Raw genomic sequence first — 15,932 nt, 5'->3', positions numbered from 1 at the left:
TCAGCCCCATCTTTCAATTTTTTTTTTTTTTTTATCTTTTTAGGGTCACACCCGCAGCATATGGAAGTTCCCAGGTTAGGTGTCAAATCAGAGCCATAGCTGCTGGCCTACACCATAGCCACAGCAATGCGGGAACTCGAGCCGCATCTGTGACCTACACTACAGCTCACAGCAACACCGGATCCTTAACCCACTGGGGTGGGGCTAGGGATCAAACCTGCATCCTCATGGATACTAGTCGAGTTCATTTCTGCTGAGCCACAATGGGAACTCCCATCTTACAAATGAAGACTGATGCTCCGAGAGGTGATGTGGCTGCCCAAGGCCAGGTCCCTCCCCTCCAGGTGCAGACCACTGGGGCTGGTTGCCCTAATGGCCCTATGGCCCTCTCTCACCCACAGGTGGGTGACATCACCATCCTGGTGAACAATGCCGCTGTGGTCCATGGGAAGAGTCTGATGGACAGTGATGACGATGCCCTTCTCAAGTCCCAGCATATCAACACCCTGGGCCAGTTCTGGGTAAGGTTGTCCTGAGCCAGAGCCGGCCCTGGACGTGGCAGTGATGTGTTCCTTACTTCCGGGGAGCCTGGCAGCCGTAATGGAGTGAGGCTCACCAGGGCTTGGGCTCAGGCTGGGACGGTGGGGGGAATGTCCTAGGGTAGGGTGGCTGGACAAGAGGAATGACCGGCCGGCTCAGAAGGCATCTGGACTTTCTGGAATGTGGGGCTCAGTGTCCTGGGCCCCTGCCCCTCCCATCCCAGGAAAACCCAGTCGCTAGAGTGGGGCATGTGTCCAGGATGGTGTGTTCTCCCTGAGAGCGGGCAGAGGGGCTGCTGGAAGCTGCGGCTGCTGCACGCTGACCTTCCCGCCCATCCTCAGACCACCAAGGCCTTCTTGCCGCGGATGCTGGAGCTGCAGAACGGCCACATCGTGTGTCTCAACTCCGTGCTGGCGCTTTCTGCCATCCCCGGTGCCATCGACTACTGCACGTCCAAGGCCTCAGCCTTCGCCTTCATGGAGAGCCTGACCCTGGGGCTGCTGGACTGTCCGGGGGTCAGCGCCACCACCGTGCTGCCTTTCCACACCAGCACCGAGATGTTTCAGGGCATGAGGGTCAGGTCAGTGGGAGGGGCCCCGCTCCCCTGCCCCGAGTCAAGTCCTCCAGCCGATTGGACCAGAGGAAGGCTCTTATACACCCAGAGAGAGAGAACATTTTACAACAACCCAGAAGCCCTTTATCTCTGGCTTTTGGGTCTCCTATCTCATTCTCCATCTGCGAGGCAGTGGGATGCTTTAGTGGTTTAGGGTCCGCTTCTCAGGTCAGGGGGCTTTACAAAGTACCCACGCTAAGTGCATGCAGTGGAACACTAGCCAGCTATAAGAAGAGAACAAAGCATTGATACCTGAGCAATATAGATGCATCTCGAAAGCATTACGCTGAGTGAAGGAAGCCAGAGACACAAGAGTGCCTGCTGCATGACTCCATCACTCTGAAGTTCTAGAACAGGCAAAACTGGGCTGAGGGGGTAGAAATCAGAACGACGGCCACCCTAGAGAGAAGAGGACATAGCCTGACAGGGAGCACCAGGGAACCTTCTAGGTTTTTAGGAATGTTCTCTCTTCCCGATCTGATGGGGGTTTCCTTGGTAAAAGTTAATCAGACTGTACACTTAAGATGTACACCTTTTGCTGTATGCAAATTAAAGCTTTCTCTCTCTATATATTATACATATATGATAAACTATCATATATTTATGGTACTTTAAAGCAATACCAAAGCCCAACCGCGCCTCTTCCAGATGAGTTAAATCCAAGGAATGGGAATCACTGGTTTATAGCTCATGCTTTGGAGCCAGGCCCCTGGGATGTATGTGACCACGGATCCAATTAGTTCGAGCTCCAGCCTCGGTTGCTAATCTGTAGAATGGGATGATGACGAGATAGTCTACCCTTGGAGTTTCGAGATCGGAGGAAACGGGATCAGGCATGCAGCTCCCTATGTGCTACGTAGTATATTCCCGGTAAAGGGTGCTTTAATGATGTGCACTTGTAAAGGAGCATGGGGCTACAGATAGATGAAAATGGGGAATCATCCAAAAACTATTTTCCCTGTTTTTTGCAATGCAACATACATTTTTTTTTGTCTTTTTGCCTTTTTCTAGGGCCTTTCCTGCAGCATATGGAGGTTCCCAGGCTAGGGGTCCAATTGGAGGTGTAGCCGTCAGCCTACAACACAGCCACAGCAACACAGGATCCGAGCCACGTCTGCAACCTACCCCACAGCTCACGGCAATGCCGGATCCTTAACTCACTGAGCAAGGCCAGGGACCGAACCTACAATCTCATGGTTCCTAGTCGGATTCATTAACCACCGAGCCACAATGGGAACTCCCGGCAACATACATTATTAATTGGCCTCCTAAATTATGTGCATTAAGCTTCTTTAAAAATGAGGATGGCGTAGAAAGTTCATCGTGAGAATTTCATAAGACAGTTGGTGGAAGGCATGTAACAGAGCTCTCCAGGTGATAATTGCTCGGTATACCTTAGTTATTATTGCTGAGTGTGGTTTTGCTGATCAAGAATCAAAACACCAGGTTTTGGAGTTCCCGTTGTGGCTTAGCGGTAATGAACCCAACTAGTATCCATGAGGACTTGCGTTCAATCCCTGGCTTGCTCAGTGGGTTAAGCATCCAGCATTGCCTGTGGTATAGGTCACAGACACAGCTTGGATCCCGCTAGGCGGGCAGCTACAGCTCTGATTCAACCCCTAGCCTGGGAACCTCCATATGCTGCAGGTGCAGCACTAAAAAGACAAATTTTGAATCACACCTCAACTACCGTGTGATTGTGAAATCTTGACTCAGTTTTGTCACCTCTCTGAGCTTTACTTTGCTCATCTGTAACATAGTGGAAATAATATTTACCTTGTAGGATTATAGGGAGGATTAGAAATAACACATGTAACATATCTAGTGCAAAGCCCAGGGCACTCGAGATACTCAGTAGCGAACTGTTGCTCTTATTATTTTTAACTAACAATAAACATCCTCATCAGCACATATGTCATTAATCTCCCCGGCAGAACGTATCTTTGGTTGTCATGGAAGCATATAGATTCTGAATTTAGAGGAGGCTGGATTCGTGTTCCATGTTGGTTTCTCCCCCATGAGGTCTTGGTTTGTTTTCTTTTCATCTGGGAATACAGAGGGTGCTCAATAAATGCATGCTGGATGGGAGTACAGCAGTGGCGACCCGTGGATCTAATTGGGCACCCTAAGCACAGAAGTGAGAGGGGCATTCACAGACCTCTCGTCCCTGCTCCCGTTTCACCTTCTGGCCTAGTTTCTTCTCCATCAGTGTGGTGTAGGTCGCAGATGCAGCTCGGATCTGGCATTGCTGTGGCTGCGGTGTAGGCCGGTGGCTACAGCTCTGATTAGACCCCTAGCCTGGGAACCTCCATATACCGCAGGTGCAGCCCTAGAAAAGACAAAAGACAAAAGACAAAAAAAAAAAAGAAGGAAATCCATGGGCCTCCCACCTGCAGTCATTTTTCCACAGTTGTTCAGCATGTGGGCCAAATTGCAGGGGCCAAATCCCAGTTCTGTGTGACCTTGGGCATGTTCCTTGGCCTTCTTGTGCCGCAGTTTCCTTGTCTCTAAGAAGGGATTGATAACAGTACCCCTGCTTCACAGATTAGGTGTGAATCAACTGCTTAGCCAACTCCTCCTGAAGGAAGAAAAGAGAAGGAAAGGAAAGGAGGAAAGAAAAGAAAAGAGGAGTTCCCATCGTGGCGCAGTGGAAACAAATCCGACTAGTATCCATGAGGATGGGGGTTCGAGCCCTGGCCTTGCTCAGTGGGTTAAGGATCCGGCATTGCCATGAGCTGTGGTGTAGGTCGCAGACGCAGCTCGGATCCCCTGTGGCTGTGGCTGTGGTGTAGGCCGGCAGCTGCAGCTCCAATTCGATCCCTAGCCTGGGAACCTCCATATGCTGCGGGTGTGTCCCTAGAAAGCAAAAAAATAAAAATAAGTATAAATAAATAAATAAGGAAAAGAAAGGAAAAGCAAAGCAAGGCATTGGCTTCCTCTCCAACCATGCTCAGCTGTTTCCCAGCGCTGAGGGTGGGAGGCAGAGGTCTAGGACAAAACGGATGGGCTTTCCGGGCAAGAGTGGCCATGTGGGAGGGGGCTGTTGTTTGTAAATTGCTGTTTACTGATCGTCTATGCTCCAGCCACACCGACAAACCCTGCCGTATTTTCCCACCCCCTCAACCCGCACCTGCAACCCTGTGAGAGCCCTTATCCCCATTTCCCAGATGAGGGAACTGAGGCTACTTGCTCAAGGCCACACCGGCTGAGTGCACTCTTTCCAGGGGTCTCTGCTGCCTTGTGGAAGTTAATGGCTCTGCCAGTTCCCTGTGTAAACACCCCACCCACTGCCAAGAGAAAGGAAAAAGGCATCCCCTGGGTTAGGTTCTCCGGGGTGGGGGTCTTACCAGGAAGGGTGCCCTGAACCCAGGGACCTTGGTCTCTCCATCTTGTCTTCCTGACCCCCCGGCAGCGGCACTGGCCCAGGTGGGGGCTGGAAACCCAGACTGTCCAGGGTGTCTATGGGGTTCCTGTGTCATGAACCGCCTCACACGTTCCTCACCACAAGACCCCCAAGGCCGGCCGTGGCCGACGGTAGGTCCTGGGTGTCTTGGCAGCATATGGTGACAGCCAAGGAAGCACAGCGTGGAGGGTGAGCTCCATGGACTCTCTAAGGCCAACCCAGCTCACACCAGGGGTCCCGGAGTCGCCTTTTCTCAGGGTGACATCAGGCCCAGGGGACTCCTCAGCCTCAGTCCTCCTGGTGCAGAGCAGCTGACCAGCCCCTGTGGGACCAAGGTCGGAGCCGGCAGCCTCAGCCCAGCACCTGGAGGTCCAGGAGGGGCGGGACAAGCAGCAGGCAGGGGAGGGCAGGGACAGCACTGAACTGGGGCTCCTTTGGACCTGGTTTGAATCCCCAGTCCCCCACCTACTCCCCAGAGCTTCAGCTTCCTTCTCTGTCGATTGGAGCAAAGGACACCTGTTGAGCACTTAGCCCAGGCCCCGCACTGAGGGAGCATCCCCTTTGGGCATCAGGTCAGATGCCTATGAACAGGCGTGAGAAGCCCCCAGTGTTTGCTTATTCAGCCATTTGTTCATTCACCCCCCCCCCGGGGGGATACGCTCTGCAAATATGTGAATGAATCAATGAATCAAGGAGTGAGCTTGTGAACCAGCAAGCAGGGCAGAGAAGGGTGTCCCCGGCAGAGCCCCAGCCTCCAGGATGGGGCGGACACAGCCGGGGAACGCCACGTCCTCCACCCCTTCAGCAAGCATTTATTGAGCACCTGCTATGTCCTGGACCCAGGGCGCACACCAGGGAGCAAGACCCACCAGACCTCTGCCCCTGGGGAACTCACGGGCTGCTGGGGGAGGCAGGCTGTTCCCGGGAAACAAGCAGACAGGCAGGGCCATTCTAGATGTGATACGTCCCCGTTATCATGGGGACAAGAGCAGAGGCCACTCTCAGTGGACAGCAGAAGAGAGCCAAGGTGATGGGACAACTGGCAAAAGGCCCCGAGATGGGAACGATGTTAAGTGACAGGATAGGCCAGGACAGCTGGGGCAGAGTGAGAAGGGGAGTGGGGCCCAGAGGAAAGAGGGCTGAAGACAGGGGGTGGCGGGGGGGGGGGGGTGCGGGGGGAGCAGGGCAGTGACGGGAGGAGTGTGGGGCCTTAAGGAGCCCTCTGAAGTGCTCTGAGAAGCCAGGGTGGGTGGGCTGGGAGGCCTCGAGGGGAGACTCCCTGGGAGGAGGGGTGAGAGGCTCCTGACATGTCTGGGGGAGGCTGGGGAGCAGGGAGAGTGTTCCAAATGGGACTCAGGTCTCCCACACGGGAGCAGCCAGAGCCATGACCCTGACATATGCGCCACGGGGGTCTTACAGCGGGGCACCTGCTCCTTAGGAGAAACCCACACTGTCTCTTCCTGCGGGCAGGTTCCCCAACCTCTTTCCCCCCCTGAAGCCGGAGACGGTGGCCCGGAGGACGGTGGAAGCCGTGCAGCTCAATCAGACCCTCCTCCTGCTCCCGTGGACCATGCATGTCCTCATTATCTTGAAAAGGTACGGGGCCGGGGGAGGAAGCACTGGGTCAGGCTTGTGCTGGCCGTTTCCCCTGCTCCACACAGACTCGGGTGGGGAAGAGGCCTTGGGCAAGAGCAAGTGCCCTGTGATTGATTAGTCATGTCTGCTGTGGGTGTGAAAAAGAGGAGCGGCGGCCTGTGTGGCATGGATTGACTGTCCTTACAACAGAGCGGTAGTTCTCAAACATGTTGGGCTCAGGACCCCTTTACCATCTTGAAAATTACTGAAGAACCCTGGGATTTGCCCCTGTGGCTCAGCAGGTTAAGGACCTGGCATTGTCTCTGTGGCAGCACAGGTTCAATCCCCAGCCCAGTGCCGTGGGTTAAGGATCCAGTGTTGCCAAAGCTGTGGCTCGGAATCATTCCCTGCATATGCCACAAATGCGACCATTAAAAAAAAAATTATTGAAGAACCCAAAGAGTTTTGTGTATGTGAATTGTACCTATTGCATTAGAAATTAAAACTGAGAAAAAGATTTATAGGATTTATACATTTATTCACTTGTAAGTAGCAATCATGAATCTATTCAGGGTTAATATAAGTGATATTTTTATGAAAAGTAAGTATATTTCCCTCCCAAAAAAGAATGTAGTAAAAGAATAACATTGCTGAACATTTTTTGCAAAGCTTTTTATTATCTGACTTAATTGAAGACAAATGGATGCTCATATCTGCTTCTGATTTTAGTCTGTGATGCTGTAGGTTGTGGAGCCTCTGGAAAACTCAACTGTATACTTGTGAGAGAATGAGGGTAAAAAAGTCAAACCGGAGTTTCCTGGTGGCTCGCTGGGTTAAGGATCTGGTGTTGTCACTGCTGTGGCTGGGATTTGATCCCTAGCCAGGGAACTTTTGCATATCATGGGCAAGGCCAAAGGAAAAAAAAAAAAAAAGGTCAAATCCCATCTCGGTATTATAATAAAATAGTTTGAGAGTTCCCGTTGTGGCACAGTGGAGCTGAATCTGACTGGCATCCATGAGGATGTGGGTTCAATCCCTGGCCTTGCTCAGTGGGTCACGGACCCAGCATTGCTGTGAGTTGTGGTGTAGGTCGAAGACGCAGCTTGGATCCCGCGTTGCTATGGCTGTGGTGTAGGCTGGCAGCTGTAGCACGTTTGGCCCTAAAAAGCAAGAAAAAAAAAGCAAAAATACTTTGATCTCACAGACAGAACTCTGAAGAGATCTCAAGTACCCTCCAAGGGTTCCTGGGCCACACTTTGAGAACTACTGTTCTAGAGACGAACTCCCAGGCCTCGGCAAGTTGAATGGGGTGGGGAGGACAGGGGTCTCAATGTCAAAGGCTCAGGAGTCACAGAAAGGTCGCCGTGCTTGTCAGGTGGGGGTTTCCAGGGCAGGCCACCTTGGGAGGCGGGCTTTACACAGGAGACCACCCTCCAGAATTTTCCCAGCATCACTTCCCTAGAATGTTCCAGACTCTGGGCAGCAACCCCTGCACGTTCTAGCCCCCCACTGAAGGGGCTGTTCCAGGGGCCCCAAGCTCAGTTTCCCTGGGCCTCTCATGCTGCCAGGAAAGCCTCTGCCTGGAGCCCCGAGTGCCCGTGGTCTCTTGGCTCCTCGGGGCCCCCCACCCCCCAGCTGACTGAACCCCTCTGACCTGAAAGGCCTTTCCGGGAAGCGAAGCACCCGAGTGCCTTTATCAGATGTCATCCCCCGGGAAACCAGGTTCCCCTCTGGTGGGGACAGGAGGCCCTGGCATGCAGGCGACTCCTCGGCCTCCCTCAGCACATCCTGACTGTTGCTGAGATGCTCCTTGGGTGCCTCCAGGAGCCCCTAGGAGTCCAGGGACTGGAATCCTCACCAAAGCCAAGCTGACTGTCCACCTCAGGGAGCTTCTTAGATGCCTTTGGGAACATTCTAGAAAAAAGCTGGTTTGCCTAGAACACCTCAGCAGTCTCCGCAGTGAACCTCAGCCTACATTTCTTTTCTACCCGCACCACTTTCCCACAGGAAACAGAGGCTACTTCCTCCCCATGGCCTGCGCTGGGCCCTGTCACCTCCCCTGAGAGAAATCTGCAGGCTCAACTCTAGTGCCACCACCCCCCAGGCAGCCTTCCAGATCGCTCCAGCTGGAAGTGAGGCTTTCCTATCCTGCACCTAGGGTGCAATTTGACTCAAAAGATGGGCCCTGTGCTGAGGGCTGGGGTCAGAGGTGAAATATCTACCCCAGAGGCACTCGAGGGGCTGACAAACAGCAGCCCCAGGGCTCATTGAGAAGCCCAGGAAAGGCCTAGGGGTGAGTCCGGGAGGTATCCCTGGAGGAGGTGACACCCAGTACCTAACTCCTCAGGCCCACATAATGCATAGGGTTTGAATAAGTGGCATTTGGAGTTAATTGAGCTCTGAGATACCTAACGGGCCCTAAAATGCTAAGAATGTGGCTTTGAGGGAATTCCCGTCATGGCTCAGTGGTTAACGAATCCGACTAGGAACTATGAAGTTGTGGGTTTGATCCCTGGCCTCACTCAGTGGGTTAAGGATCCAGCATGGCCGTGAGCTGTGGTGTGGGTCGCAGACATAGCTCGGATCCAGCGTTCCTGTGACTCTGGTGTAGGCTGGCGGCTATAGCACTGATTAGACCCCTAGCCTGGGAACCTCCATATGGTGCAGGTACATAGAAAAAGACAAAGACAAAAAAAAAAAAATGTGGCTTTGAAAGCTTGTTTCTATCACCCACCCTGTACCTTGTAAACAGCTGTTTATCCATTTACTTGAAAGCCCTCCCTCCATGGAGGGTGTGGGGGGGTAGTGGAGGGACCTGGTGTGTGTCGGAGAGGGAACGCGGTACGCTTAGGGGACCTGTCACTCTGCTACCCAGCCACTGGTCCCCCACTGACCATCTCCTCCTCTCCCTCCCCCTCCCCAGCATACTCCCACAGGCTGCCCTCGAGGAGATCCACAGATTCTCAGGAACCTACACCTGCATGAACACTTTCAAAGGGCGCACCTAAAAGCAGGACGCAGGGACGGGCTCGAAAGCTGCGGAACCAGCGGGGACTGGGCACCCAGGCGCACGCCCACGCACCCGCCCCTTGGCACACTTCTGCTGGGTGAGCAGGACTGCTCCTGTCCTGGGGAAGAATCCGGCAGTACCCCCAGGCCAGCCCCAGGACCTTTGCACAGGATCGATGGGCATAACTCTGACACCCGTGGGGAGGCAGGAAACCAGCCAGCAGCCGCCTTGACACTTTTGTATGTTTCTGATTCTCTAGAGTTTATTGTTAAATTGCTTCTCGAGTCTAATGCACATTTCCAGGAGGCTCTGTGCCCATGCACTCCTCCTCCCCCTCCAAAATCCACGCATCCTCAGCTTGTGCAAACTGGTTGAACAGCAGGAACACAAAATAAAGAGAGATGGCTTTTGCGAGTTCCTTTGTTGATATCCTTGATGTCTGGTCCTTAGTGGGCAAGTGGGTGTGGGGAGAACCTGGCCCAACCACAGCAGCCCACCCTTTCAGAGGGAATTGGTCTTGGAGTTCCCGTGGTGGTGCAGTGGAAATGAATTCAACTAGGAACCATGAGGTTGTGGGTTCATCCCTGGCCTTGCTCAGTGGGTTAAGGATCCAGCATTGCCTTGAGCTGTGGTGTAGGTCGCAGACGTGGCTCAGATCTGCCGTTGCTGTGCCTGTGGTGTAGGACCGGCAGCGGTAGCTCCAATTCAATCCCCAGCCTGGGAACCTCCATGTGCCGTGGGTGCAGTCCTAAAAAGACAGAAAAAAAAAAAAAAGAGAGAGAGAGAGAGAACTGGTCTCCTCGGGGTCCCCAGCTGCCGGAAGTGGAGTGGGTGAGAAGGAGGCAGAGATCAGGAGATAAACTGGAGCCCATGCCTAGGCAGGGGACATGGTTCCCTGCCAGCCCAGTCATAGGTTGGGAGGTACTTTGCCTTCCCACCTGCATCCCTGGCTGGACCATCATGAACTGGTCTGCAGAGGGCTGTCCTCTGCCCTGCCACAGCCCTACAAGCCACCAGGCCACCAACTCAGGAGAGCAGAACCAGGCTTTACGGAGGCCCCGGTGTCTACCTAGCATGCGCTGGGTGCTGAGAGAGGAATGTGCTGAGAAGCCACAACTCAAAGACCACCAGCCCGACTAGGCCAGGGCTAAAAGGGGTGCAGTGGACTCCCCGGGCCAGATTTGATGACACAGGATAGAAGCAAAATAGCGGAGGAGAACCAGAAGTCTGAAAGGGCAGAGGGGACCTCAACGTGGGCTCAGTCAATGGGGAAGAATTATGGCCAAGAGGACACAGGGAGAGATGCCCCAGGGTCCCCCTGGTGTGCGTTCTCCCCTGCTGCGCAAGCTCCATAAACCTGACCTTGGCCCAGGGCACAGGTGGACAATGGACTCTCATCTAAGGCACCTCTGTCGCAAGTGGGGGGCAGGCTGGCGGAGGAGAGCAGGCGGTGGTTCCAGGAGGTGACAGAGAAGGCCTCGGGCACGAATTCTGTGGAGGAGCTTGCTGGAGGGTCACACAAAGCCTGCACTTCACACAGCTCACAGGAAAGGAAGATTAGCCCAGAAGCTCAAACGGTCTTCAGTCTGGAGTGTGCCAAAATGCCCAATCACAATTACAGCCCCTGTTTATTGAGCACCTGTTTATTGAGTGGCCGCCCGGTGCCAAGGCATAACATTTGAACTGTTCATTATTCACTGCACCCAGCAGCAGCTGAAGACCAAAAGTCAGCTCTCCGGAACCCCTTTAAAACTTCCAGGGGCCACAATATTTATCAGACCAAATATGACCTCCAGGTGTCCATAGCTTCCAGCAGTGGAGCTTGTGTTATGACTGTCACCTGTCCTTGGAGGGTGGCTGCAACTTGCTCTGTGTCCTCTTCCCTTTGGGACCCCAGCTGACGGAAGAGCCTCGGTCTGGATGATGTCATCTCAGGGTAGAAGTAGATCCACCTGGGAACCCCCGCTGGCTGGACGTTTTCTGCCCGGAAACAACGCGCCTCTGTTGCTGTCACTTCTCATGTCACTTCTTCTCACCTTCCATTGGCCAGGACAGGTCACAGTCAAGTCTACCAAGGACGCCGCGGCGCATGCAATCTCCTTGGAGGAGGGGTCAGTTATTTTGAACAATAATACAACCTGCCACACCGTGGAAGGAGCTGTCCACACGAATGTAAGGAAACATGGAAATGTAGGCAGAGGAGGGAGGGGGACAGATGGACACTGCCCTGGGACGGGTGGCCTCCAGGTGATACACTCCAGGTTCTGGCAGAGCCTCAAAGAGGTGCTGACCTTTTGAGCGGGGGGAGCTGGTATTAGCAAGACCACTTCGGAGGTGAGAAAACAGGCTCAGAGCCGGGAAATTGCCTGCCCTCGCTTGTAAGGCTGTAGGCCCCGGACTAGAATTTGACCCTAACTCTACCTGACCCCTTCACTCACTGCAGCCAGTGATGGGGACTCTGAGCTAAGACCTGTCCCTTTCACTTTCATCCTTGAGGATACACGTCACCAAAGTATATGTGGGAGGGGAGCTGCTGAAGGGGTCCAGCCCATGGAGGTCGGGCCTAGAAAGTCCATGCTCAGGCAATCACCCCACTTTGGCCTGTGGACACAACGTGGGTGGGTCCACCAGGCATGGCCAGCCGGGCTGCTGTCCCGGTGTCACAGGCCAGGTGCCCCCCACTGGTGGTCATGGGAGGTAGGTTGGGGGTGGCATCTCTTGGTGGGCACAGATAAATGAGGAAGGGGCAGGGGTCCTGTCTGCTGAGCCCCGACTTTTCTGAGCCCATCTCCACGCCTCACAGCCTGGCTCACAGTTTGGGAGAGCATTTGACTCCCGAGGTTCCCGTGAAACGGCACTTGGCCGGCAGGCCAGGCACACAGGGAGGGAGGGGCTCAGAGGTCTGAGGGGATTGGGAGCACCAAGGCCCCGCCAGCCCTCCCCAAGGCCCACTGGGGACAGAGGGGCTGTGCTGGCTGCCGTGGGACCTCGTGTCTTCCCAGAGCCCCAAGGGCTTCTCCTGACAGCTGGGCAGGGCCTGGGCTCCCCTGCCCCCTCCCTCTGCACTGGGATACTTTAATCAGTCTTTTTCTGGATCTTTTCCCAGAGGAACCAGGGAAAAAGCCTTTGGGCAGATTCCCAGGAGGCCGAGGCCTGGTCCCTCCCCCGGATGGTTTGGCCACTGGGAGAGCCTGGAGAATGAAAGCACAGAGCTAATTCTGTCCCTGAGCTTAGCCCAGCAAAGGAGAGGGACAAGCCCTGAACTCTGGCACCTTGACCCCCCCACGGGGCAGGACAGGTTGTGCCAACCCCACAAAGCCGACCTAGGCCCTGGGAAAGGACACAGTTGCCTTGCCTGGGCTCCTTCTCGTCTCCAAAGAGAACCAGATTGGAGGTGGAGGTGGGCATGGAGCCCGGGGAGGCGCCAGACCCGAGCCCATCCCGGTACAGCTCCAGGCGACCAGGCGATCTGGCCTGGCGAGTGCGCAAGAATGGAGTCCTGTGGCCACCGTCCTGCTCCCGGGGCCGGAAGCCTGGAGAAGTGGACTCTCTTCTCGGGCCAAACCCATGGTCGGGTATGTGTCGGGGGGACCACGGTGTCCGAATGCTCCTGGATGATTGTGGCACTCAGCCCAGCGCCCCCACCCACCCACCAGCCCTTCTGGGGGCAGACAGCCCATGCCCATGGGGATACCCCAGTTTGATGGGAACAAGAAAAGGAACCAGGTTACACAAAAGACAAATCCTGCAGCCCAAGTGCCAAGCAGCATAGAGGGACAAGAACAGTTGCAAGAGAGAAGTAGGGACTGGGGGGGTCATTAAAGAGCCCCTGAGGAGGGACTTCCTCCCACCACACACATTGGGGAATTCTGAGGGGTCTTCTGGAACATTCTGGAAAGGCCTTCCAAAAGGGGGGGAATCATTAATAACCGCCCAGAGGTCTCTGTGAAGAGAGTGTACAGAGACACCCCTGGCCTCATGGTAAAGCCAGGAGGTGACAATGTCCATTGAAATTCAAGGACGGCCTGGAACAGCCGGTAGTCACCCCAACTCTGCCGTCCCTTCAAGTAGGGCTGTTACACTGCAATTCGATTTATTGACAGTCCATAACACACTTCTCTTCAGAAAGCGAAGGCCACCTGCTGTGGACCAGAGCCCGGGCGTGGGCAGCCCCAGCCCTCAGCCATGCAGGGCCCCGCTGCTCCCCTGTCACTCACCCCTCACGCCCCCCACAAGGCCCTCAGCTTCCAGCAACCCAGCAGACCCCTGAGTCCCAGCTTATCCCAGGCCACCTTGAGGACAGGAGGCTCCCCAGGAGTGGGAGACCCCACTATGTGGGGGAGAAGTCCAGGCTCTGTAGCCCGCTGGGACCGCCTGTGTGTGACGTCACCTTTCCAACCTGCAGAAAGGACCAGATGTTCCTGCCCTCCTGGCTCCTGGGCTGGGAAACCCAGGGGAGGCTGCGAGCCTTGGTGGCTCCCTCGGCTCCCGCCAGGACCTGGCTGCCCCTCAGGACTCTTGGGGTTACAGACTTGGCCTGGCCTGGGGTAGGGGCATCCTTTGAAATCTGGCTGGCTCCCCTATGGCTGGGGTGAGAGGAAAGTGTGGCTCAGGAGGCCCCAACATGGGCAGAGGATGCAGGGGCTGGGGGAGGCCCTGGGGGGAGGGTGGAGCAAAGGGGCCTGTCCACCTGCACACAGCAGGTGCAGGGTGGGGGTGGCAGTGACCCTTCTCTGGCACCTCCCATCATTCTTGGCTCTGTGCAGGCCCTTTGCACCCCAAGCCTCCGTGGCTCGGGAGGGGAATAAACACTGAAGGCCCCAGGCACTGCTAGGGGTGGTAGGGGGTGGCAGGATGGCCACTGCCTTGCTGGGAAGCTGCACTGGACACAGGATCCCCTTGGGTGGATGGAAGGAGCCTCAAAGAGCCACCATCGCAAACTCACTCACAGGGTGACCTGGCGGGCCACTGACTTTTCTGGACCCAAGGAGCTGCGAGGCAGTATTTCTGCAGGGCCCTGAGGCCCAGGGTCAGAGGGCCAAGGTTACCAGGTCCAGCAGGCACGAGCAGGCCCAGGACCCCCCTCCAGACCAGGACACACAGGCTCTCTGTACGCACCTGCCATCCCCACCTGCCACCTTCAGGCCTGGCCTCCAGGAGACGCCCCACGTGCCCACTGAGGCCTGGTTGCTCCACCTCAGCCCTCCCCCGTTTCATTCATCACCTGTCGCACCACTGGCCCTGACTGTCATTCTCATCCAGAGCAGCTTTATGGAGGTCAGATTCAGACACTACGTACGCTTCGACGGCGCTTAGTGTCTTCATAGCATGGTGGCATCGTCACCAAGGACAGCTTCTGGAGCATGTACACAGGATGCAGTCTTTGCTGCCCGGGTTCTCTCACTTGGCATAACGTTTCCAGGGTTCATCCTCCTAGCTGCAGCCTGTGTCAGGACTCTGTTCCTCTGTGTAGCAAAAACTGTCTTTCCTTGGATGTGTCACCACAGCCGTTCCCCGGGCCTCACTCTCGAAGGACATCGAGGCCGTTGTCATTCGCTCACTCTCTTGGCCTGTCTGGCTCCCTCTTCCCCACTCAACCAGCCACTCCGGGAGCCCAGGGGCAGGTCCGCTTTCTCTCAGGACCTAGCAGAGTTTGAGGTGTGGTGCATATTTATGTCTGGGAGTTCCTGTTGTGGCTCAGCAGTAACAGAACCAACTAGTATCCATGAGGACTCGGGTTTGATCCCTGGCCTCATGTAGGAGGTTAAGGATCCAGTGTTGCTGTGAGCTGTGGTGCAGGTCACAGACATGGCTCGGATCCCGAGTTGCTGTGACTGTGGTGTAGGCCAGCAGCTACAGCTCCAAATGGACCCCTAGCCTAGGAACTTTCATATGCCTCGGGTGCAGCCCTAAAACGCAAAATAATAATAATAATAATAAAATTTGCATCGAGTGAGAAGGGGCAGGACCTTTGTCAGAGGCAGCCAGCATATCCCGACACAGGCTGTTCTCCGAGCCACTGTCCCAGGTACGCCCACACGGGCCCCCTAAATAACGAACCAGCACTTATGATGAAGCGTTCAGGGACCGGCCCAGCGTCTGCCTTGTGGTCCCATCAACATCTCAGTCAGGGAATTCCCATCGTGGCTCAGCTGAAACAAATTCGACTAGTGTCCTTGAGGATGCAGGTTCGATCCCTGTGCTCACTCAGTGGGTTAAGGATCCAGCGCTGTCATGAGCTGTGGTGTAGGTTGCAGACCTGGTTCAGATCTGGCATGGCTGTGGCTGTGGTATAGGCCAGCGGCTACGGCTCTGATCCGACCCCTAGCCTGGGAACCCCCATATGCCGTGGGTATGGCCCTAAAAAGCCAAAAAAAAAAAAAAAAAATCAGGTCAGGACAGTCCTCTGTCGAGGACTGTCCTGTGTGCTGTAGGACCCTTGACAGCCACTCTGGTCTCTACTCACAAGACGCCAATATGTCTTTTCCTTTTCGGTTGTGACAACCAAAGATATTTCCAAACCGTCCCCAGGGAGCTGAGCTGCCCCTAGCAGAGAACCCCAGGGTCTATACACATGTGTTCATTTCTTTTTCATCACAATCTAGAGCAGTGGGAGCCGGAATTACTGGCATTGAAGAGCAGAGGAGTCTGAGGCCGAGGTGCCGGGCCTGACCACGGGGAGGCAGGCAGCATAACCGGGACCAGAAGTCTCTGCCCCCGGGGTGGGCCCTTGACCCCCACGCGGGAGCCAGGGACCCAGGAGGCCTTGGACCCTCCCCTGGCCTTGCCGC

General features: G+C 55.2%; 1 protein-coding gene across 1 annotated transcript in view; it reads left to right on the top strand.

The window, feature by feature from the left end:
* DHRS3 (dehydrogenase/reductase 3) overlaps positions 1 to 9,555 on the top strand; it is a 43,000-nt gene extending 33,445 nt beyond the window's left edge. The window contains exons 3-6 of the mRNA XM_021095382.1: positions 402 to 521; positions 882 to 1,120; positions 6,027 to 6,152; positions 9,055 to 9,555. Coding sequence (XP_020951041.1) covers positions 402 to 521; positions 882 to 1,120; positions 6,027 to 6,152; positions 9,055 to 9,139 — 570 coding nt within the window. The 3' untranslated portion in view covers positions 9,140 to 9,555. The remainder of the gene's footprint in view (positions 1 to 401; positions 522 to 881; positions 1,121 to 6,026; positions 6,153 to 9,054) is intronic.

This window comes from Sus scrofa, chromosome 6 (assembly GCF_000003025.6).
Source record: "Sus scrofa isolate TJ Tabasco breed Duroc chromosome 6, Sscrofa11.1, whole genome shotgun sequence".
NCBI lineage: Eukaryota > Metazoa > Chordata > Mammalia > Artiodactyla > Suidae > Sus > Sus scrofa.
This window is presented reverse-complemented; position numbering and strand designations above follow the sequence as displayed.